A 26,492-nucleotide genomic window follows, 5' to 3' on the forward strand; every position below is an offset into this window, starting at 1 on the left:
GCTAGAGCGTTAATCTGTGTTCTTGGTAATTGGGTTAGAGTCTTTTATATTCTTTTCAAAACCTTCTTTTTCATAAATAATATTTTCTCTATAAAATTTTGTGCCAAACTTTAAGTTTGGTGTTTTCTTGTTGATTTCCCTTTGGTTTTCGAAAATTTTGGTGGTTTTCTAAAAATTTTAAGTTTGGACACCTTGGTGTTTTCCCTCCAAAATTTTCAAAAACAAGGAGCATTAGATCTAAAAATTTTAAATCTTGTGCTATCTTATTGTTTTTCTCTTTCCTCACTAAATTCAAAATTATCTTTTCTCTCTATTTTTAAAACAAATTTTCGAAAATTATAAAAAAAAAATTCAGATTTTTTTTTTAAAAAAAAAATTTTAAAATCTTTTCCAAATCATATCTTTTTCAAAATCTCCTAACCACTTTTTCGAAAATCTTTTACTCATTTTTATTTATTTTATTTTGATTTATTTTATTTTCGAAATAAATTAATAAATAAATAAATAAATAATATTTTTTTTATTTTACATCATCTCCCTTTCTCCATCATGGACCTAAGCGGAAATGAACAGTCCAGGAGGACTCTGGGGTCATATTCTAACCCCTCTACTACTTCATATGGGAGTAGTATCTGCATACCCTCCATTGGAGTCAGTAGCTTTGAGTTGAATCCTCAGCTCATTATCATGGTGCAGCAAAGTTGCCAGTATTCCGGTCTTCCACAGGAAGAACCTACAGAGTTTCTGGCACAGTTTCTACAGATTGCTGATACAGTACATGATAAAGAAATAGATCAGGATGTCTACAGACTATTGCTGTTTCCATTTGCTGTAAAAGATCAAGCTAAGAGGTGGTTGAATAACCAACCTAAGGCCAGCATAAGGACATGGAAACAGCTGACAGAAAAATTCCTGAATCAATATTTCCCTCCAAAAAGGATGACACAGCTAAGGTTGGACATCCAAGGCTTTAAACAGGGAGATAATGAATCCCTTTATGATGCCTGGGAGAGATACAGAGAGATGCTACGAAAATGCCCCTCTGAAATGTTTTCAGAGTGGGTTCAGTTAGACATCTTCTACTATGGGCTTGCAGAAGGAGCTCAGATGTCTCTAGATTACTCAGCTGGTGGATCTATCCACATGAGAAAGACAATTGAAGAGGCTCAAGAGCTCATTGATACAGTTGCCAGGAATCAGCATCTGTATCTAAGCAGCAACCCTTCCATGAATGAAGAGGTTAAAACAGCAACTGCTGAACTCAGTCCTGTAGAACAAGCTGCTGAATTCAATCAGCAATTGGACTTCCTAACAAGGCAGTTAGCCGAATTCAAAGATAGATTACAAGAGACAAGGATGGCTAATATACATATGGAAGAACAGTTTAAGCAAACAAAGCAGCAGCTGTCAAGGCAAATAACAGAAGAATGCCAAGCAGTTCAATTAAGAAGTGGGAAAAAATTTAATACCCCACCTCAAGGCATCAAAAAGTCAAGAAATGAGCAACCCACCAAAGATTCACCTGAGGACAGTAAGAGCCCAGGGAAAAATAAGTCTGGCGCTAAAATGACAGAGAATTGGTGGAAGGCTGGCGCTGAACGCCCAGACCATGCCCAAAACTGGCGTTCAACGCCAGAAACAAAGCAGGATTGGCGTTCAACGCCAGAAATGGGCAAGAATCTGGCGTTGAATGCCCAAATAGGGCAGAATCCAGCGTTGAACGCCCAAAATGGGCACAGTTCTGGAGTTCAGACGCCAGAAGCAGACAAGGAGCTGGCGTCCAGTTTCACTCCAGCTTCTGACTCTGGCACTCAATTGTCAGTGAGGGATCAGACACACACAAGTGCTGATAACAACCCCTCTAAAAAGGCTTCTTTAACCACTAAGGTTGAAGAATATAAAGCCAAGATACCTTATCCTCAAAAACTCCGGAAAGAGGAGCAGGATAAGCAATTTGCTCGCTTTGCAGATTACCTCAGGAATCTTGAAATAAAGATTCCATTTGCAGAGGCATTTGAGCAAATACCTTCTTATGCCAAGTTCATGAAAGAGATCTTGAGTCATAAAAAGGATTGGAGAGAAATAGAAAGAGTTCTCCTCACTGAAGAATGCAGTGCAGTCATTCTAGAGAGCTTTCCTGAAAAGCTTAAAGACCCTGGGAGTTTTCTGATACCATGCATATTAGAAGGTAATTGCACCAAGACAGCTTTATGCGATCTTGGGGCAAGCATCAACCTAATACCTGCATCCACTATTAGGAAGCTTGGCTTAACTGAAGAAGTTAAACCAACCCGGATATGTCTCCAACTTGCTGATGGTTCCACTAAATACCCATCAGGCGTGATTGAGGACATGATTGTCAGAGTTGGGCCATTCGCCTTTCCCACTGACTTTGTTGTGCTGGAGATGGAGGAGCACAAGAGTGCTACTCTCATTCTAGGAAGACCCTTCCTAGCAACTGGACGATCCCTCATTGACGTCCAACAGGGGGAAATAACCCTGAGAGTCAACGATGATGAGTTCAAGTTGAACGCTGTCAAAGCCATGCAGCATCCAGACACATCAACAGACTGCATGAAAGTTGATCTCATTGACTCTTTGGTAGAAGAGATCAACATGGCTGAGAGTCTCGAATCAGAGTTGGAAGACATCTTTAAAGATGTTCAGCCTGATTTGGAGGATTCAGGGGACATGAAAGAGCCTCTGAACTTTCTTCTGAAAGAGGAAAAACCCCCTAAACCCGAGCTCAAGCCACTACCACCATCCTTGAAATATGCATTTCTGGGAGAAGGTGACACTTTTCCAGTGATCATAAGCTCTGCTTTAAATTCACAGGAAGAGGAAGCACTTATTCAAGTGCTAAGGACACACAAGACAGCTCTTGGGTGGTCCATAGGTGACCTTAAGGGCATAAGCCCAGCTAGATGCATGCACAAAATCCTATTGGAGGACAATGCCAAACCAGTGGTTCAACCACAGAGGCGGCTAAATCCAGCCATGAAGGAAGTGGTGCAGAAAGAGGTCACCAAGTTACTAGAGGCTGGGATTATTTATCCTATTTCTGATAGCCCCTGGGTGAGCCCTGTTCAAGTCGTCCCAAAAAAGGGAGGCATGACAGTGATTCATAATGAAAAAAATGAACTGGTTCCTACAAGAACAGTTACAGGGTGGCGCATGTGTATTGACTACAGAAGGCTCAATACAGCCACCAGAAAGGATCATTTTCCTTTACCATTCATAGACCAGATGCTAGAAAGACTAGCAGGTCATGATTATTACTGCTTTCTGGATGGCTACTCAGGCTACAACCAGATTGCAGTGGATCCCCAGGATCAAGAGAAAACAGCATTCACATGTCCATCTGGAGTGTTTGCTTATAGAAGGATGCCATTTGGGCTATGTAATGCGCCTGCAACCTTCCAGAGATGCATGCTCTCTATTTTCTCTGACATGGTGGAAAAATTTCTGGAAGTCTTCATGGATGACTTCTCAGTATATGGAGACTCATTCAGCTCCTGTCTTGATCACCTGAAACTTGTTCTGAAAAGATGCCAAGAGACCAACCTAGTTTTAAACTGGGAAAAGTGTCACTTCATGGTGACTGAAGGAATTGTTCTTGGGCATAAAATCTCAAACAAGGGAATAGAGGTGGATCAAGCAAAAATAGAGGTAATTGAAAAATTACCACCACCTGCCAATGTTAAGGCAATCAGAAGCTTTCTGGGGCATGCAGGATTCTATAGGAGGTTTATAAAGGATTTTTCAAAAATCGCAAAACCTCTAAGCAATCTGCTAGCTGCTGACACGCCATTTGTGTTTGACACAAAGTGCCTGCAGGCGTTTGAAACGCTGAAAGCCAAGCTGGTCACAGCACCAGTCATTTCTGCACCAGACTGGACATTACCATTTGAGCTAATGTGTGATGCCAGTGATCATGCCATTGGTGCAGTATTGGGACAGAGGCATGACAAGCTTCTGCATGTCATTTATTATGCCAGTCGCGTTCTAAATGATGCCCAGAAAAATTACACAACCACATAAAAAGAACTACTTGCAGTGGTTTACGCCATTGACAAGTTCAGATCATACTTAGTAGGATCAAAAGTGATTGTGTATACTGACCATGCTGCTCTTAAATATCTACTCACAAAGCAGGATTCAAAACCCAGGCTCATCAGATGGGTATTGCTTCTGCAAGAGTTTGATATAGAAATAAGAGACAGAAAAGGGACAGAGAACCAAGTGGCTGATCATCTGTCCTGGATAGAGCCAGTGGAAGGGACGCCCCTCCCTTCTCTTGAGATCTCTGAAACGTTTCCTAATGAGCATTTATTCGCCATTCAGGAAGCACCATGGTTTGCCGATATTGCAAACTATAAAGCTGCAAGGTTCATACCCAAGGAGTACAACAGGACACAAAAGAAGAAATTAATTACTGATGCAAAGTACTACTTGTGGGATGAACCTTATCTCTTTAAGAGATGTGCAGACGGAATTATCCGTAGGTGTGTGCCTAGAGAAGAAGCACAGAGGATCCTGTGGCATTGCCACGGATCTCAATATGGAGGCCATTTCAGAGGTGAGCGAACAGCCACCAAGGTCCTCCAATGTGGCTTCTATTGGCCCACACTCTATAAAGATTCCCGAGAGTTTGTACGTAATTGTGACAGTTGCCAAAGAGCTGGTAATCTGCCTCATGGTTACGCCATGCCTCAACAAGGAATCTTGGAAATTGAGTTGTTTGACGTATGGGGAATTGACTTCATGGGACCTTTCCCACCATCATACTCAAACACTTATATTCTGGTGGCAGTTGACTATGTATCAAAATGGGTTGAGGCTATTGCCACACCCACCAATGATACTAAAACAGTGCTGAAGTTCCTTCAGAAACATATTTTTAGCAGGTTTGGTGTCCCTAGAGTACTAATCAGTGATGGGGGCACTCACTTCTGCAATAAACAGCTTTACTCTGCCATGGTTCGGTATGGAATTCGCCACAAGGTGGCCACTCCATATCATCCACAAACCAATGGGCAGGCTGAAGTCTCTAACAGAGAATTAAAGAGAATCCTGGAACGGACAGTAAATACCCGTAGAAAGGATTGGGCAAGGAGCTTGGATGATGCTCTGTGGGCTTACAGAACAGCATTCAAGACCCCCTATAGGGACCTCTCCATACCAACTGGTGTATGGTAAGGCATGTCACCTGCCCGTGGAACTGGAACATAAGGCCTACTGGGCAACCAGATTCCTAAACTTTGATGCCAAATTAGCAGGAGAAAAAAGATTGCTCTAGCTAAATGAGCTAGAGGAGTTCAGATTCACAGCTTTCGAAAATGCCAAGCTATATAAAGAAAAATAAAAAAAGTGGCATGACAGAAAGCTGTCATCTAGAATCTTTGAACCAGGACAGAAGGTTCTGTTGTTTAACTCTAGACTCAGGCTATTCCCCGGGAAACTGAAATCCCGGTGGAGGGGACCATACGTGATTACAAGTGTATCACCATATGGTTATGTGGAGCTTCAAGATATTGATTCTGATAAGAAGTTCATTGTCAATGGACAGAGAATCAAGCATTATCTAGAAGGCAACATTGAGCAAGAATGCTCAAGGCTGAAGCTAGATTAAAAGCTCAGCAAGGTCCAGCTAAGGACATTAAAGAAGCGCTTGTTGGGAGGCAACCCAATTTTTATTTGCTTTCATGGTTTTTCATGTTTTATTAGGTTCATGATCATGTGGAGTCACAAAATAAAATATTAAAAATTGAAAACGGAATCAAAAACAGCAGAAGAAAAATCACACCCTGGAGGAAGCACCTGTCTGGCGTTCAACGCCAAAACAGAGCATGGTTCTGGCGCTGAACGCCCAAAATGGGCAACATCCTGGCGCTGAATGCCCAGAACAAGCATGGTTCTGGCGTTCAACGCCAGAAATGGCTAGTAAATGGGCGTTGAACGCCCAAAATGGGCACCAACCTGGCGCTGAACGCCCAGAGTTGTGTGCAAGGCCATTTTGCATGCCCAAATTGGTGCAGGGATGTAAATGCCTTGACACCTCAAGATCTGTGGACCTCACAGGATCATTTCAAGATCTGTGGACCCCACAGGATCCCCACCTTCCCTCCTCATAATCCTAGTTTTTTCTTTCCACATCTTCTTCTTCATCCATTCCCTCTTCTTTGCTCGAGGGCGAGCAACATTCTAAGTTTGGTGTGGTAAAACAATTATGTGAAGGATCTATAGCTCAGTGGTAGAACATGTGGCTGCAAATCAAGAGATACCTCAGGGGATGCACTTCCCTCCACATAATTATTGGAAGCAACTGAGGATAGAAATACCAAAAATCACTAGGAATCAAGCCACAAAGGCAAGGAAGAGACATAAAAGAGCTCAAGAACATCATTGGTGCCTCAAGAAGGAAATGCCATCATCACTAAGGTGGACTCGTTCCTTGTTCTTACTTTCTCTGTTTTTCGTTTTCTCTATGTTAAGTGCTTATCTATGTTTGTGTCTTCATTACATGATCATTAGTAGTAATAAGTGTCTAGTTTGATTTTATCCCCAATTAAGTTATAGTCTATTTTTCCCATCATCAGCAAACATGAATAAAATAGTAGATCTTTTGAATAAGAGGCAATAAAATTTCGAGTTTTTAATAAGAAAAATTCTAATTAGTAACATGTGGTGGCAACGCTTTCTGTCTTCTGAATGAATGCTTGAACAGTGCATATGCCTTTTGAATTTGTTGTTTAAGACTGTTAAATATGTTGGCTCTTGAAAGAATGATGAACATGAGACATGTTATTGATAATCTGAAAAATCATAAAAATGATTCTTGAAGCAAGAAAAAGCAGCAAAGAACAAAGCTTGCAGAAAAAAAAATAGAAAGAAAAAGAAAAAGCAAGCAGAAAAAGCCAAAAGCTCTTAAAACCAAGAGGCAAGAGCAAACAGCCAATAACCCTTAAAACCAAAAGGCAAGGGCAAATAAAAAGGATCCCAAGGCTTTGAGCATCAGTGGATAGGAGGGCCTAAAGGAATAAAATCCTGGTCTAAGCGGCTAAACCAAGCTGTCCCTAACCATGTGCTTGTGGCGTGAAGGTGTCAAGTGAAAACTTGAGACTGAGCGGTTAAAGTCAAGGTCCAAAGCAAAAAGAAGAGTGTGCTTAAGAACTCTGGACACCTCTAATTGGGGACTTTAGCAAAGCTGAGTCACAATCTGAAAAGGTTCACCAGTTATGTGTTTGTGGCATTTATGTATCCGGTGGTAATACTGGAAAACAAAGTGCTTAGGGCCACAGCCAAGACTCATAAAGAAGTTGTGTTCAAGAATCATCACACTGAACTAGAAGAATCAATAGCACTATCTGAATTCTGAGTTCCTATAGATGCCAATCACTCTGAGCTTCAATGGATAAAGTGAGATGCCAAAACTGTTCGGAAGCAAAAAGCTACTAGCCCCGCTCATCTAATTAGAATCTGAGCTTCATGCAAAAAACTCTGAGATATTATTGCTTCTCAACCTATTAGTCTTCTATTTTATTTGTCTAGTTGCTTGAGGACAAGCAACAGTTTAAGTTTGGTGTTGTGATGAGCGGATATTTTATACGCTTTTTGGGGATAATTTCATATAGTTTTGAGTATGTTTTAGTTAGTTTTTAGTCTATTTTTATTAGTTTTTAGGAAAAATTCATATTTCTGGACTTTACTATGAGTTGTGTGTTTTTCTGTAATTTCAGGTATTTTTCTGGCTGAAATTGAAGGAGCTGAGCAAAAATCTGATTCAGGCTGAAAAAGGACTGCTGATGCTGTTGGATTCTGACCTCCCTGCACTCAAAGTGGATTTTCTGGAGCTACAGAACTCGAAATGGCATGCTTCCAATTGCGTTGGAAAGTAGACATCCAGGGCTTTCCAGCAATATATAATAGTTCATACTTTGCACAAGGATAGATGACGTAAACTGGCATTCAACGCCAGTTCTCTGCCCAATTCTGGCGTCCAGCGCCAGAAAAGGATCAAAAGCTGGAGTTGAACGCCCAACTGGCATAAAAACTGGCGTTCAACTCCACAAATGGCCTCTGCACGTGAATTGCTTAAGTCTCAGTCCAGCACACACCAAGTGGACCCCAGAAGTGGATCTCTGCATCATCCATCATAGTCTACTCATATTTTGTAACCCTAGGCTACTAGTTTAGTATTTAAACAACTTTTAGAGACTTATTTTGGACCTCATGACATTTTAGATCTAAACTTTGTATTCTCTGACGGCATGAGTCTCTAAACCCCATTGTTGGGGGTGAGGAGCTCTGCTGTGTCTCGATGAATTAATGCAAGTATTTCTGTTTTCCATTCAAACACGCTTGTTCCTATCTAAGATGTTCATTCGCGCTTAACTGTGATGGAGGTGATGATCTGTGACACTCATCACCTTCCTCAAATCATGAACGAGTGCCTGACAACCACCTCCGTTCTATATACGATTGAATGAGTATATCTTAGATTCTTTAATCAGAATCTCCGTGGTATAAGCTAGAACTGATGGCGGCATTCATGAGAATCTGGAAAGTCTAAACCTTGTCTGTGGTATTCCGAGTAGGATTCGAGGATTGAATTACTGTGACGAGCTTCAAACTCCTGAAGGCTGGGCGTTAGTGACAGACGCAAAAGGATAGTAAATCCTATTCCAACCGGATCGAGAACCAACTGGTGATTGGCCGTGCTGTGACAGAGCGCGTGAGCGTAGTTTTCACTGGAAGGATGGAAGGTAGCCATTGACAACGGTGATCCACCAACATACAGCTTGCCATAGGAGGACGTGCGTGCGTGAACAAGAAGACAGAGGAAAGCAGAGATTCAGAAGACAAAGCATCTCCAAAACTCCAACATATTCTCCATTACTGCATAACAAGTAACCTTTAATCCATGCTCTATTGTTTATTTGAAATTCAACTGATAAACATAATTGACTTCCTGACTAAGATTTACAAGATAACCATAGATTGCTTCAAACCAATAATCTCCGTGGGATTCGACCCTTACTCACGTGAGGTATTACTTGGACGACCCAGTGCACTTGCTGGTTAGTTGTACGAGTTGTGAAAAGTGTGATTCACAATTTGTGCACCAGATATCCCACCACCTCCATCACCAACCCCACCCCTCCTCCTTTTCCTCTTGCCATATGCATACCGCTGCCACCTTTCTTAGCGTCTCTCTCATCGCTGCCGCTTTTTCTTGTCACCACTTGCCGTCATCATCATCCTATCACTATCACTGGTGAAGCAGAGAAGATTTCACACTACATATGTGTCGCACTGTCGCACCTTTTTCCATCGTCTCTACCTTTACTCAGCTTTCCTCTGTCACCGTCGCTACCTCCTTTCACTCTCCGGCCCTCGTCCTCCCTTCTGTCGTCGCCTTTGGTTCACCCTCTCTCAATGACCTTGCCTCATCCTTCCACTCTTTATCTTTCTCCCTGTTAAGCTTGTTTATTTTTTAAAATAAAAAAATATTTTTGCTGTTATGGGTGAAGGTGAAAATTTGGGTTGGTAGGTTATTGTTATTGTTGATTAATGGAAGGGGGTGGAGATTTGGGTAGTTTCTACTGTTATGGAGGTAAGTCTGGTGGTGAAGATTAGGGTGGGATGAATTGTTATTGTTGATTAATGGATTGAGGGTGGAGATTTGGGCAGAAAGCTTTTGTGATGGACTGATAGTGGTGAGTCTAGTAGTGAGCAAAGAATGGTGATATGATGGCAGTGCTACGTGCGACGATAATGGCGGCAATGGTGGTAGTGAGACGAAGGATTGGAAAGGTTGGATTTTGGATGATTTGAAATTAGGTAGGATTGAAATTAAAGATGAGTTAGGAATTTAGTGTATTAATTAGGATTAGAGTTAGATAAAAAAAATCGGATAAATTTGGAAACAGAAAATTTGACTAACTATTGACCATAAAAATTTAATAGTAGGGATAAAATTGAAACAATTTCAAACGTCGTTAGGGATTAAATTGAATCAAATTAAACTTTAAGGATCATTTTGAAAAATTTTGAAAATGTTAAGGACAAAAAATATATTTTACCCTAATAACAATAACAATAACAACAATAACAACCAAGGTGAGACTTACTATAACCAAGGTGGGCGTGGCCGTGGCCGGGGCCGTGGTGCAAGAGGTGGTTATGCTGCTGGCTATGAAAGAGCTCTCCAGCCATTGGAGATCCTGGCCAATTTTCTATTTTAAGTGCCAATAATGTGAGATACTACTAGCGTCTGATATTTTTATATGTACCTTTTTCCTCTTAATTTTGGTTTTCTACTTTGAAGCAGGAAAAAGAACTAATAATTGGATTTCCTATAATAGTAGGCACATTTAATTTTTATGCTTTCAAGATGTAAATTTAGATTGTCCCTTTAAATTTATTCCTTGTTCCTTCTATAGCTTAACTCCAAATGCTTTTACTTCTAGATGCATTTTCAGGAGAATACCACAGGGTATATTGAGATTTTTGGTTCACACTTGATTATCGTAACTTAAAAATTAAAAGCTATGATTCATCGCAGCGTCATCTTCCATTTTGTTGTTCTTTCCAAGTCACCTTCACTTTCGAATTCATCCATAAAATTATATGTTAAGTTTTTGTGCAAACGGGGCTGGCAATTTTTTTTAATCCAAATTTTAGAAATCTCAACCTTAGTTTTTAAAAATTAGTGTGTATTTTCTAATTAATTCAACCTTCTCCCTTTTTATATATAAAATTCTGTTTAGAATTAAGAAAATTTTTATTTTGCGAGTCACACACTTAAAATTGCAATTGAAAAAGGTATCAAAACTAAAATTTAATGCATCCATTATACTTTGATCATGTTGACTGTTTTTAATATATAACTCACATGTTGAATGGTAAATATCACATTTGACAAAACAATTAAAAAAAATAATTAAGAGGATTTATTCCCTGTATAAACAATTTTTGAAAAAAATTCCAAGGCTCAAGAAAAATTTTGGAGACTTGGAGCATGCATCACAACATTGGCCTCTAGAAGTTAGAAGATCCCGCAAATAATCTTTACCTAATGATTTGTGCATTTTAAAAAATCATGCACTTGCTTTCTCAACGATGCTTTCTATATTTTTATCCTTTTCGTAGGCTCTTTAGTTCCAAATGTCTGCCACTTCTTCAAAAGTTAATCCTTTTATTTCTGGCATATAAATGATTACGAATACTATTGCAAGAACAGCTACTCCCAGAAGAATCAAGAAACTTTGGCCAAGTCCAATTCCTTCCGCCATTGAAAGGAAGCTAGTTGACATTATCACACTGCTAATCCAGTTTACTGTAACTGACATGCCAGCACATAACCCTCTATACTCTTCAGGGTATATCTCTGAGTTCATAGTCCAAGGAACAGGTCCCATTCCAAGTGCAAATAATAAAATATACACACCCAAACCTACAATAGCAAGCCATCCAAAACTTTTCCTCCTAGCAATGTCAATTAGGTAAATGCCCAAAATTGTGCCAGCGGCATTTAAGGCTGAAACAACAAGTGACAAGAACAATGATGATTCATTGGACTTGAAGCCCGCCATCTAGATTATTATTGGACTATAGTACATTATAACGCTAATTCCAACAAATTGTTGGAATGCTTGAAGTCCAGCTCCACAGATGAATGCTAATCTGATTTCTTTTAATTTGAACACATCACACTAAATTTAACCTTGACCTTGTTCTTGCTTTCTTGCTCCAAGTGATCTTCAAGAATTGCTATTTCGTCCTCCAACCGAGGTGATGGGTAAATTTTGAAAAGCACAGTGGTAGCTTTCTCTTTCCTATTCTGCAAGTTCAAATGAATCAAAGTGTTATATACACACATATACATATGAGTTTAATATTTATATATTGATAGTATAAAATATTTTATATAATTTTCTAATCAAATATGTTTTTTTGGATAAACATTCATGTTATCAATGTAAAGAATAATTATTTTTGCTAACGTAATATTTATGTATAAAATTATTTTACACCGATAATATTTTGAATTAAAAGAAACCAATAACTGTTATATATAATAGACCTTATGGTAGAGCCATCTAGGAGACTCAGAGAGAAACATCATGAGAACCAATTGAACAAGAGCCGGTGTAACTGCAAGTCCAAGCATCCAACGCCAAGTCCCTAGAACCTGCATATGCATACATAAGTCGATGTTTATAAATTATAATTGAATATATATATATGATGACATAAGAAATAAATTGGCCACCAGTAATCATAAGATAATTGTCACTAACTAATCCTCTTCAGATGGTGATACTTCCGCAATATATGAAGGAGTAGTAATGGAGGCAAAACCAACACCCAAGCCAACTAAAAAACGGCCCACTATGATAAGCATAGAATTTGGTGCCAGAGCCATTATCACTGATCCAATAATAAAACTAATATCTGCTATGATTGTAGCAATCCTATGTCCGAATACATCGTTAATGTAACCACCTATAGCGGCGCCAAAAATTGCTCCACCAAGGCCATGTTAATAATTATCTTTTGTGAGACAGAATATACAAAATAATACAATATGATAACCATGTATTATATTAATTCAAAAATGCTGCTTAGACACAAAAAGTAAGCCCCATTTATTGATTTTTTTCAGCTAAAAAAAATTTTAAATTACGCTACTAGTCTTTATAATTTTTTTAAAATTTGTAATTAAGTTCCTCCGATATTTTAAAAGTTTTCAATTAGGTCCCGCACCAATTTTAAACTTGTAATCAGATAATTATTAATCGTAAATGTTAAAAAGATATTTTTATCCATCTTACTAGTGGTGAATATACTTGATTATATTCTGTTAAGTTAAACATTTTTAGAATAGTAAGAATGTGATTACAAATTTAAAATTAGTATAAGGACCTAGTTAAAATTTTTTAAATATAGAAATTTAATTACAAATTCAATCAAATTATATGGACTAATAGAATAATTTAACATAAAATTAATTATCAAACATTAAATATTTTTAGAATAGGATAATATTGTTTTTTAAATACTAAGCACTCTCTATATAATAGCTTGGTAATTGATTTGAGTATACACATACTAAAATTGATAGTAATTAAATTAAAGATATTCTGTTTCTATATGTTACTTGAAGTAAATAGCTCTTCTTGACATATTCAAACTCTTCATTTATATACTAGAGAGCTCCAGATATTACATCTACAAATTAAATCAATTTGGATATTTATTATCAAATATTATTAATTAAATGTTTGCATTTATAATATATACACATCTGGGTATGTATATACCAATATCATAACCAAAGAGAAGACCACCAATGCAAATCGTAAAAGAAACTCTAAGAATGTAACAGCTTTGAAAAAATGATATTTTACGTTCTGGATACTTCAGAAGTTCCTGCATTTATGGATATATCCATATCAGCCACCATTGTTGCATTACTTGCTTAATCATGTAATTGCAAGTGTTCTATTTGTGCAGTTTGAGATAATAAACGAAAAAACAATTGAGTATTGATTAGCACTTTATAATTTATATGAGAATTGATAGTTATTAAATTTAGTGATTATGGAAACTTTTTGTTTATTGTATTTAGAACAACTTAACAAACATTTTCAGCTTTTATGAGAAAATTTGTTTTCATGTTGCCACAAAATTACACCTGAATTATTTGGCATTTTTATTTTTGGTTCACCTCTGACCAACCCCTTTCCCTCCTCTCTCCAACTCAACACAGGTGTATTCAAAATTTCAAACACATATGCTCTTACCTTGTTTTTTCATTCCCTTACCTTAATTTAAGATTGTTTTACATTTGTATTTTAGTTATTATATACTAAAAAAGAAAGTATTTAAATAAATAATAAGAATGCACGAGCTTTCGTTTCATCAGTTTTTGACTTCTTTTTCTCTCACTTGAAGTATCACACTCGTATTGGTGCTAGTGCTAGTTGTATTGCAGCTCAGCCAAAAATCAAAATCAACTGTGTCTTCTCATTTTCATGCTTAAATGATATACTGTATTATTTTTAATAATTTATAATATGTACAAAAAATAATTATTGACAAATAGTATAAACACATTAAATGTACAAAAAGTAATTATTGATTATTATTATTATTCTCTTTTATTCCTTAAAATTTCCACGTATACTAATTTATTATAATTAATATTTGATGTGTACAACTGGATATATTTTTTTTGGTGTTAAATATTTTTTTTATTTAAAAATTCAGAGAACAATGATTTTTAAATTTACGATCATATTGTAAATTACTCATTTAATTTCACAATAATGGCAAAAAAATTAAAAAATAAAAAGTGTATAGAAAAATATATTTTATGATGAACTTGAAGTGAAAGGAGCAAATCCCAAGCAACCATTTTTTTTTTTTTTTTTTGAGAAAACGACCACCAAATAATTATGTAGTATTCCTTATCATTGCCTCCTCTGGATGCGGACAAGGTGTTCCATAAAGTACAGTCAAATCTTCGAGTTTGCGGTTCCTGTTTGAAAGAATCTAAATTCATTCTAATTTCTTTCATTCACATTGAATGAATCCATACAATAGGGTTCCTGTATTCATAATGTGATTTTTTTTTTTTTCTTAAAATTAGGAGTGAGATTCGAACACTTCTAAATGAAGATGGAAAGACTATGTTATTTAAATTACATTATAAATTTATCTAAAATATAAAAAGTGATAAATATTATAAAACAAAGTATGTATTATAAAATAGGACTGAATATAGATAATCTTTTTTTTATTTTTCTTATCTGATAACAGTACTATATTTATTTTTTTAATACACAAAATACAGTTCAACACTTAGTTGAACATAACTAATTTTTCAATTCTTGTGAACTAATATTATTTTAGTAATTTAGTTAATTAACAGATGGCTGGCGAACACCATATTGGGTGTTTAACAAAGACGATTAGTGATTTCATTTTTAAGGTATATAATTATACGTGATCTATGCAATTATTAGGACGGAGGATCTGTTTTATTGGGATGGATGGCTGGTAATTAGGAGGGAAAATAAGAAATTGCAACTGAAAAAACAAAATAAAAAAAAAAGAAAAAAAGAAAAGAAAATAAAATAAAATTGCATGCAGGAGGAAAAATAATGAAGATGGGGAGTTTGAAGAGGTACATACATACATACATATATACAACCTCTCTTTAAATTAATGGTTATGATATATTGTCCAAATTATTGTACCCAATTTGCATCTCCCTTTCTTAGCCAAACGAAAATACAACAAGGAAGTAACAAAATCCGATCTGGCCTCGCTCCTAAGCTAGCCTTTTTGAAATTTAAAATTTCCCAATTCTGTTAATTAGGCTATTATCCCAGCAAATCAATTTAGTTCTCTCCATTATATATTGTACTATTTATAATTCATGGCTCCATGCATGGTTTAAGCAAATGATCCTTAATCCCATCAGAATCGTCATATTGTCGATTGCCTAAATTCATTAAGTGATTTCATATATTAGATTTGGATTGGTGGTTAGGTTGCATTTTCTAAGATGACTATGCAATCAACCCCAGGAAGCTCAGGGTACCTGGATTTGTATCCTGATAGGAAGATGTCATTTTTCAAGAATCCTTATATTCTCGGACTCACCGCCGTTGCTGGCATTGGTGGCATGCTCTTTGGCTACGACACAGGTACCAATTTCAGTTCTAACTTGCGTGTTGATTCTCTAGCTACAAATTTTATTGTTGTATTTCTCTATCTTTTCTCTAGTCCCATTGTTCAATATATATATATATATATATATATATATATATAATTAAATACTGAAATTAAACAAATAATTAAATGCAGGAGTGATATCAGGAGCACTTCTATACATAAAAGATGATTTTGAGGAAGTTAGGAATAGCAATTTTCTGCAGGAGACAATAGTGAGCATGGCCATTGCCGGAGCCATTCTTGGAGCGGCGGCGGGAGGTTGGATCAACGACGCATACGGGAGGAAGAAGGCCACGCTCATTGCTGACGTCATATTCGGGTCGGGTGCCATCGGGATGGCAGCCGCCCCCAATCACTACGTTCTGATATTGGGGCGGTTTCTTGTTGGCTTGGGAGTGGGCGTGGCCTCTGTCACGGCCCCCGTCTACATCGCGGAGGCATCCCCCTCCGAAATCAGGGGCTCTTTGGTCAGCACCAACGTCCTCATGATTACCGGTGGCCAGTTTCTTTCCTACATCGTCAACCTTGCTTTTACCAGGGTTCCCGGCACGTGGCGGTGGATGCTTGGCGTTTCTGCTGTCCCTGCACTTGTTCAGTTCACCCTCATGCTCTTTCTACCTGAATCCCCTAGATGGCTCTTCACCAAGGTATCTATCTATATCTTCATTCATTCATTCATTCATTCAACTAACTCAATACTCCCTTGATCTTGCTTGCAGAATAGGAAAAACGAAGCTGTTGATGTTCTTTCCAAGATCTACGACTTTGCTCGCCTAGAAGATGAAGTTGACTTCCTTACTGCTCAGTCAGAGCAAGAGCGCCAGAGGAGGAAGAATATCAGATTCACTGATGTCTTCAAATCAAAGGAAATCAAACTCGCCTTCCTTGTCGGAGCTGGACTCCAGGTAAATACATTTTCAACATGCAAAGTTCATAATTAAAAATTTTTAAATAAATAAATAAATATACGTAATATTTAACTTATTTTTAATATATTATTTATATTAACGATTGATTTTAGTATATATTTAACATGTATGTTACGAGTCTCACATGAAGAATGAGTAGTATACAAAAGAAATGCATATAACATTTATGGAGTTCTGAATTTGGGTGCAGGCTTTCCAGCAATTTACGGGCATCAACACAGTGATGTACTACAGCCCAACGATCGTACAAATGGCAGGATTCGAGTCGAATGAGTTGGCTCTAACGATCTCACTGCTTGTTGCGGGCATGAATGCGGCAGGCACCATTCTCGGCATATATCTGATTGACCACGCCGGAAGGAAGATACTGGCACTCTCCAGCTTAGGAGGAGTCTTCACCTCCCTCCTCATCCTGGCCTTCGCCTTCACGAACCAATCATCCGACAACCAGTTGTACGGATGGCTCGCAGTCTTGGGCTTAACCCTCTACATCGCCTTCTTTTCGCCCGGGATGGGGCCCGTCCCGTGGACCGTGAACTCAGAGATATACCCGGAAGAATACAGAGGCATTTGTGGGGGAATGTCCGCCACCGTCTGCTGGGTTTCAAACTTGATAGTTTCTCAGAGCTTTCTCTCCATCGCTGAAGTCTTGGGAACTGGTCCCACCTTCTTGATCCTTGCAGGTATATGCGTGCTTGCCTTTGTGTTTGTGGCTACGTGTGTTCCCGAGACTAAAGGGTTGACTTTTGACGAAGTGGAAGTCATATGGAAGGAGAGAGCTTGGGGCAAGAATCAAGATACAAGAAACCTTCTTAGTAGTACTTAGTACTTAATTTCATCATGTACTAATGCAACCGGGTGTATCTTATTATATATCTTCACTATTACTGTATTTACATATACATGCGTTTTTTTTTTTTATATATCATTAGGTTCTATTGGTATATGGTGTATTGTATTTATGTGTGTAAATTTGCATGTCGAAAATAATGAAGTGTCCGAGTAAAATTTTCTTGTTTGAGTATATAGATGGATGAAAATATAATAATGTAGTTTACTTCCCCTGCAATAGTGTACCAGGCTTGCATTGCTTTTGCTAGAGGTAGCTAGCTAGGTGCTATAGATTTTCACTACATGCACACCTGATTATGTATGATTACTGAATGTCCAGTCCAAATTGCATGCAAAACACAATTTAACTCCGGGATTAATAACTACTCATTTTGTGAATCCACTAAATCTATTATGATAGACAAAGTCTAGTAAAAGAGGAAAAGGATAAAGGATAATGTCACTCCAATTTGATATAATTTTAATATTTTATTATAATATAATTTGTATTAAGAGTAATATATTCAATTTAAGGCCAACCAATTGGTATAGTCTTTTCATCTTTACTTACAGGTCTTAAATTTGAATCACACTCTTAAATTTAGAAAAAAAAATCTAATTTAAGAATATTATTAATTCAGAAATAACAAAACCCACTTTTCTAATAATAAACAACTAAACATGTTGAAACATTCAAATTACACATGAAAAATTATAAACAATAAACATGTTTATGGCATTTTCAGTTTCATGTAACAATAACTTAATACAAAATATTGTATTGAAAACAAACAGATGACGCTATTATGAGAATGAGTAAACCCATTCAAAACCACTAAACATATCTTTGTTACTTTATTTTATCAAGAATATTATTTACAAATTAAATCAGTTATTATGTATTTATGTATAAATAATTAAATATATATATAAAAATATATATATATAATTTAATTTATTTGTAGTATATATTTTATATTTTAATTTATATTAATAATTAATTTTAATATACACTTAATATAATTATTATTTTATTTTGATATACTTTTTGCCATATTTATATATGGAGTAATTTTGATTGGAAATGAGGACATTCAATTTAATTAATTTTCATGAGTTTGACCAGTTGGTTAATTGTTACAAGAAAATAAAGAAAACTTAGAGACTGAAATGTAGTGTTTCGATCATTCTTATTCATTAACTTATAAATCACACATGATCTAGATTATTCTAAATTGAGTCGTGGCCTAAATATTTGTTGTTTCTCATATTGTGTGGCAAAAAGTAAGCATAGAAGGAGAAATTCTTTCACTCTTATCCAGTTTGAAGGTTCCAGTCATAGACTCATAGTCGCAGTCCCACCACTTTTTTATTGTAAGCGGTGAAATGTTGAATGGTTAGTTATAGTGACAAAATCAAGTTGACGGTTATGATAATATAATTGAGATTAGAACGAAAGGAAGGAAGGATGGCGCTGAGTCAGCATTTTAGTTGTTCCCATCGTACACATACACTAGTGTCAGTGTGTCACCTCTGGTATGCGCTAAACATTCATTTCTGTTTTCCTTTCTAACCAAACACCATGACCATATCCATCTCCACTCCCGGACCGGGAAGCTCCGGTTATCTAGATATGTACCCTGAAAGGAAGGTCTCCGCCTTCAAGAATCCATATATTCTCGGCCTCACCGCCGTCGCCAGCATTGGCGGCCTCCTCTTCGGCTACGACACCGGCGTCATTTCCGGCGCCCTTCTGTACATCAAAGACGATTTTGAACAGGTCAAACAAAGTAACTTCCTACAAGAAACAATCGTCAGCATGGCAGTTGCAGGTGCGATTCTTGGCGCAGCAGCAGGCGGTTGGATCAACGATGCGTACGGACGAAAGAGAGCAACTCTGACAGCAGATGTTATCTTTACAGTTGGAGCAGTTGTCATGGCCTTCGCACCAGATCCTTACATTCTCATAATCGGACGCCTTCTCGTCGGTCTCGGCGTCGGCGTCGCCTCTGTAACCGCTCCCGTTTACATCGCAGAATTGTCGCCTTCGGAAATAAGAGGAAGTCTTGTAAGCACAAATGTGCTTATGATAACTGGTGGACAGTTCCTTTCTTACCTCATAAACCTTGCTTTCACACAGGTACCTACTTTAATTTCATTCTTTATCCTTTCATTTCTTTCTTTGCTCTATTGTTTTCACTGATCAAAATATAGAAAAGGTTCCTGGCACGTGGCGCTGGATGCTCGGAGTTTCAGGTGTGCCAGCTGTGATTCAGTTTTGCCTCATGCTCTTCCTGCCTGAATCCCCAAGATGGCTATTTATCAAGGTCTCGGAATAATTTTCTTACATTTTGACTTCATAATAAGCTCTTGGTTGACGTTTTTAAGCTTTTTGAGTTGGTTCTCATGTGTGTGTGCAGAACAGGGAAAAGGAAGCCATTGATGTGCTTGCAAATATCTACGATGTTGCTCGGTTGGAGGACGAAATTGCTTCGCTTTCTGTTCAATCGGAGGAGGAGGACCTTCACAAAAGGAAGGATATCAGATTCTGGGATGTTTTTAAGTCTAAAGAGATCCGATTAGCATTCCTTGCCGGAGGTGGACTTCAGGTAATAAGAGCTGAGCAAGTTAATAAACCTATTCATTTTTCTTCAAATACAAGGCTAATGTTGAGCTTATAGGAAACTATGATCACTGTGAAATATGCTTGAGTTAGGCTTGTAGATATGAAACCATGACAATTCTGATGACATTTAGTTAGAGATATATTCATTCATACCTTCTCCTATCAACTTTTAAGTTTTTAGGAGTAATGGTTTTAATAAAACTTAAACATTTATTTTTTCCTTTTTGATGTAAACACTTCATATTTGCAGTGAATAGAAGTAAGCAAACAAGGTGTATTATTTGAGAACAAAATGCTTAAGGTGCTTATCCTCACACATATTGCAAGTGTGCAGATATATAAAAAGAAAAATGAACAGATCCCTCTTCTTTATTCTATGTACTATTTAAATATATGTGTGTTTCTCAAATAAACTAATTATTCTTAACCAAGCATATGATGGTTGATTGTGCAGGCTTTTCAGCAGTTTACAGGCATTAACACAGTAATGTACTACAGCCCAACGATTGTGCAAATGGCTGGCTTCCGCTCCAATGAGTTAGCTCTTCTTCTATCCCTCATAGTTGCCGGCTTGAATGCTTGCGGCACCATTCTTGGCATTTACCTTATCGACCACGCAGGGCGAAGAAAACTGTCCCTCTATAGCTTAGCAGGAGTAATAGTATCACTGATCATCCTGTCCATTTCATTTTTCAAGCAATCATCTGAAAATGCTTTGTATGGATGGCTTGCGGTTCTAGGATTGGCCCTGTATATTGCATTCTTCTCACCGGGGATGGGGACTGTGCCTTGGACAGTAAACTCAGAGATATATCCGGAACAATATCGAGGAATTTGCGGCGGCATGTCAGCAACTGTCAATTGGGTTTCCAATTTGATTGTAGCAGAGTCATTTCTATCAGTTGCTCAAGGTGCAGGAACTGGTCCTACTTTCTTGATCATTGCAGGCATAGCTGTGCTTGCGTTTCTGTTTGTGCTTGTGTTTGTTCCTGAAACCAAAGGGTTGACGTTTGATGAAGTGGAGATTTTGTGGAAGGATAGAGCTTGGGGCAAGAATCCTCGCACTCAGAGCCTTCTTGAATCTTGAGCATGCAAATGGATCCTAGTTCTACTATGATTAGAATGCATGCAACCTTTTTTGCACAATGCATTAGCAATCAATTTGTTATATGTTGTAATATATTCATGTTCCTTATTCCATTCGTTTTGAATAATGTTCGAGTCAACATTCAATATCAGTAGTAGTATTGAAGCATTCAATTCAGTTCATGAGTTGTTATATATGAAGGGAAATACTCAATCTCAACTTCTGAGAATCTGTGACTGATGAAATATTTGTATAGAAGATAACACATTTTTCAATTATAGATCCGTTTATATTAACCTCATCTATTCATTACTATGGAATTAGTGTGAACAAAGGATTAGTCATGAATTTAGACTAAGTTCGGTTAAATTAACTCAACCTGCTTTAATATCTATCAAAATTTTTTAAAATGAAAAAATTAGTAAAATAATAAAATAAGTAGTTAATCACTCTTTAAATTAGGATACTAAAACTCATATATAATAAAAAATAAAAAATTATATATTTAATAATAATTAATCTCTCATTTTATTATTTTACTAATTTTTTTATATTAGAAGATTTAAATTTCTTTAATATATATCTTGATCAAGTTAATTTTAGAGAAATGTCATTGGATCATTATAAAAGACACCCTAAACCTTTTACCAATAAAATATTAAAAATTGAAAAACTGTTATTGTTCATACTTTTAATAAAACAAAAAATGTTAATAAAATGTACTATTTAACTACATCTCATAACGTCAGCTAATAATATAGGTGTATTTATCCGATTTTCCAAGATAGAGGATTGCATTGCCTTTGTGTATTGGTCCATAGTCCAAAGTTTAATGTTTGGGTTACTCTTTCATTTGTGCATCATCCATGATGTAATGAAGTGAATTATTTTGCAATTGAAAGACTGAAATTAAAGCACGTGGTGCTCTCCTGCTGTGTGTATTGGTAGGGAATAAAACACGTTGCCCACTCTATTGTGACTTGTCTCTACCATGCCGTTGGTGCCTTTAATTTGCTCTCAAAACATTTTTCTTTTCTATCCTTTTCAATAACAGCTAGGAACCTCAATTTTTTGTCATTCAAATCCTTATAAAATTCACTAAAAAGGTTGTATTAAGATTCATATTTAGGGCTTGCTGTGAGTTTGAGTTGAGATGAGTCAGTTAAAGTTTGATTCACAAAAATTGAATTGGATCATAATGTGATTCAATAACAATCAAATTTATTTATAATATTTTTTTATCATAATTATATTTATATTTAAAATTTATATGTGTATAAAATTATGTTATATATGTTTATTTAAAATGATATATTATTATACAACAAACAACAACAAAGTCTTGTCCCACTAAATGGAGTCGGCTACATGAATCAAACGACGCCATTGTGCTCTGTCATGTATCATGTCTACAGAGAGACCGTTTACATGTAGGTCTCGTTTGACCACCTCATGGATGGTCTTCTTAGGTCTTCCTCTGCCTTTCGCCCTTTGTTCATCTTCCATCTCATCCACCCTCCTAACTGGATGTTCTATCGGTCTTCTTCTCACATGTCCAAACCACCTGAGACACGATTCAACCATCTTTTCTACAATTGGTGCAACTCCAACTTTCTCCCTTATATCTTCATTCCTTATTTTATCCAATCGCGTATGACCACTCATCCATCTCAACATTTTCATCTCTGCCACACTCAGCTTATGTTCGTGCTCCCCTTTAGCCGCCCAACACTCCGTACCATACAGCATAGCCGGTCTTATAGCGGTGCGATAGAATTTACCTTTAAGTTTTAAAGGCACTTTTTTGTCGCATATAAAACCAGATGCACTCCGCCATTTTGACCAACCTGCTTGGATCCTATGATTTACATCCTATTCAATCTCTCCATTGTCCTGTATGATGCACCCAAGATACTTAAAACTTTTAACTTTTCGTAGAGTGTTTTCTCCAATCTTCACCTCTATATTGGGATTTTCCCTTCTCAGACTGAACTTATATTCCATATATTCCGTCTTGCTACGGCTTATGCGCAGACCATACACTTCTAAAGCTTCTCTCCATAACTCCAACTTCTTATTTAGGTCTTCCCTTGACTCTCCCATAAGGACGATATCATCGGCAAAAAGCATGCACCATGGCACAGGCTCTTGGATGTGCTCTGTGAGTACTTCCAAGACTAATGTGAAAAGGTATGGACTTAAGGATGATCCCTGGTGTAATCCTATACCAATAGGAAATTCCTCTGTCAGACCACCTTGAGTCTTCACACTAGTTGTGGCCCCATCATACATATCTTTAATTGCCCGAATATATGCGATCCTTACTCTCCTCTTTTCTAAAACCTTCCATAAGACATCCCTTGGTACTCTATCGTACGCTTTTTCCAAATCAATAAACACCATATGTAGATCCCTTTTATTACTACGATACCTCTCCATCATCCTTCTTAATAGGTATATCGCTTCAGTGGTAGATCTGCCTGGCATAAATCCAAATTGGTTCTCTGTTACTTGTGTCTCTTTTCTCAACCTCCGTTCTATCACCCTTTCCCACAACTTCATAGTATGACTCATAAGCTTAATCCCTCTATAGTTTCCGCAGCTTTGTATATCCCCCTTATTCTTGTAGATAGGTACCAAGGTGCTCTTTCTCCACTCATCAGGCATCTTCTTAGACCTTAAAATCTCATTAAAAAGCATGGTTAACCAGTTGATGCCTTTTTCTCCAAGACCCTTCCAAACCTCAATCGGGATATTATCAGGTCCTACTGCCCTGCCATTTTTCATCTGCTTTAGAGCCTCTTTTACCTCGAAGTCTCGAATCCTTCGATAGTAGTCAAAGTTTTGATCTTCTTCCCTTGTGCATAAACGACCAAGGCTCGGAAGAGTCTTCTGTCCCTCATTAAATAACTCGTAGAAGTAGCTCTTCCACCTTTCATTAATCTTCTCCTCTTAAGCCAACACCTCTCCATCCTTATCCTTTATGCACTTAACCTAATCCAAATCTCTCGTTCTTCTTTCCCGACTCTTTGCGATTCTATATATACCTTTTTCTCCTTCTTTCATAACCTCCTTTATGATATATTATTATAAATAATTAAAATAAATAAAATATCCAGTATAATTTTACATCTAATTTGGTTCACAAAACTCATAAATTTAGTTTATCAAACTATTAACAACTCCAATTTAAACTGACTCAAGAGTTATCTTGATTTACTTCTGGCCTTATATGATGGATTCACTAAAGTTTTTTGTTTATCTATCGTATGATGAAATAAAATCATTTATAATCTGATGTAGATTAATTGGCTGGAGATACATAATAAACTTCGTTGTATCATATATGCATGTATATTTCTGCTGTAAGCAATCTTGATCTTTGATTATTTATCATAGGGGTGTACATGGGGCCGGGTGAAGTCGGATTTGTTGTGACCCAGACTTGATTCGAAATATACATTATGTCTATTTATTAGACTCGAATCTGGTCTTAGACCCGATGAAACTAATACACTTTCGGGTCACAATTATACCGGGTAAAAATCGAGTCGTTAACATTACATTACGTTGATACTTTCTTGTAAACTAACATGTAAAAATATCCAATTTTTTTAGACTCCAACCATTATTTAACATGGTAAAATTCACTTAGAAAAATATAACAAGAACCAACCCTTCTTCAAAATTAAAGCATAACCACAATCAATACTAAAGCATAACCATAATCAATACTAATATTGTCTAATAATACCAAATATTTAAATCAATACAAATAACATAATATTATGCATTAGTCTAAAGTCTTATGCATTCTAAACATAAAACATTAACTTATAGTTTTATAATGACTAATAACACAAAATATTAAGGTTTACAATACTTAAATTCCACATAAGAATAGTCATGATCCATCACTAATAACACAGAATATTAATTGTGTATGATGACCGGGCCACCGGGCCAACTTCGGGTGACCCAAGCTATGGCCCGGACCCGATCCAAAATAATGACCGGGTTTATTTTTAAGACACTTATCCAACCCTAAACCTGATAAAATCATACCAAATTAACCCCTAAAATATTCGAAACCGGACCGGACCGGATCATATGCACCCCTAATTTATCGATCAATAAAATTGTTATACTTGCACAACTTAAAGAAGTCGTACCCATCTTGTGCCATGCATGTATAAGAATAAATTTCAGTATAATATAGCCATCAAAATATGTAAATAACACATGCAGTCTTCTTAACTACGTCCACTGATGAAATGACAGTTTAATTGAATTATTTTTCTTTGTAACAACGTGCAGAAATCCTCCTGTAGTTGCAAAATTAGATTCTTGCGTTGAAAAATTATATTAGTTGTCATAAATTATTACACCTAATAAGTAGTAAATATATATTTGAGTTTTTCCTAATATATGATAAATAATAGCAAAACTTTTATGGTTACATTAATTCAAACTTCAATGATCAGTTAGTCTCTATACTTCTCAAAGAGAAAGATTATTTCATGTAATAAATACTTTTCAAATAGAATGGAATTTCTAGTGTGTTTTTTAAAAAGGATGAGACCTTAACGTGATATTTATAGTGTGTTTTTTTCATGGAATTTCTTTTGGAAAAAGTTTTAGATTTAGTCGAAGAATAAAAAAGAATATCTCATATTATTGTAACACTTTTTATGTAGATAGAAAAACTACTAAAGAGATTCATCGGACTATTTTTGTTTCTATGTTTTAAGATTTATTGTTATCGAAATGTGTATCTATTTTTAGTATATAGTTTAACATAAAGATTATTTCTTTTTTTTTTTTTTAGATTTAGATTTAATTTACTATAATTGAAATGTATATTTATTTTTGAAATGTATAATGCCGCTACTAAAAACTCCATAATAAAAGTGGTTCTGCTTGAATTTTTGAAGTTATTCTGATTTCTCTATTATTAATTTATTATTATTATCTGTTACTTTTTTTGTAATTCTTTTTAGCATATGTAATTTTTTGAGTTTAAAGTTATTTTTTATTGAATTTTTGGATTTGAATTTTAAAATCCTGCTATCTACTATTTTTGTTGATTTTTTTGTTGTTTTTTTTTTTTGAAAAGCAGATAGCTCAACACAATAGAGTGGAGCAATCAGAACCACACAAATTAAAAAACTAATGTAACAAGAACCACAACAACACTAAACGGTTCTCTTGTTATCTCCGGCATAGCCATCAATAACTAAAGGGATCTCCACCACTCCACTCGTTAACA

General features: G+C 36.4%; 2 protein-coding genes and 1 pseudogene across 2 annotated transcripts; 2 read left to right on the forward strand and 1 right to left on the reverse strand.

Moving 5' to 3' along the window:
• Nucleotides 1–11,102: 11,102 nt before the first annotated feature.
• LOC107616261 (inositol transporter 1-like) lies at nt 11,103–13,443 on the reverse strand (annotated as a pseudogene).
• A 1,775-nt stretch (nt 13,444–15,218) lies between these two features.
• On the forward strand, nt 15,219–17,623 carry LOC107616637 (inositol transporter 1-like). Its single transcript, XM_088497799.1, has 4 exons — nt 15,219–15,722; nt 15,883–16,397; nt 16,470–16,655; nt 16,870–17,623. The coding sequence occupies exons 1-4, from the start codon at nt 15,581–15,583 to the stop codon at nt 17,503–17,505; spliced, it is 1,479 nt and encodes a 492-aa protein (XP_088353925.1). The 5' UTR covers nt 15,219–15,580; the 3' UTR covers nt 17,506–17,623.
• Nucleotides 17,624–18,801: 1,178 nt separating this feature from the next.
• LOC107618953 (inositol transporter 1) lies at nt 18,802–21,449 on the forward strand. The gene is made up of 4 exons (XM_016321147.3): nt 18,802–19,650; nt 19,730–19,837; nt 19,931–20,119; nt 20,591–21,449. Exons 1-4 carry the CDS (start codon nt 19,093–19,095, stop codon nt 21,221–21,223), a joined length of 1,488 nt encoding a protein of 495 aa, XP_016176633.1. The 5' UTR covers nt 18,802–19,092; the 3' UTR covers nt 21,224–21,449.
• The last annotated feature ends 5,043 nt before the right edge of the window (nt 21,450–26,492 follow it).

This window comes from Arachis ipaensis, chromosome B9, assembly GCF_059453495.1.
Source record: "Arachis ipaensis isolate K30076 ecotype BB chromosome B9, ASM5945349v1, whole genome shotgun sequence".
Lineage (NCBI taxonomy): Eukaryota > Viridiplantae > Streptophyta > Magnoliopsida > Fabales > Fabaceae > Arachis > Arachis ipaensis.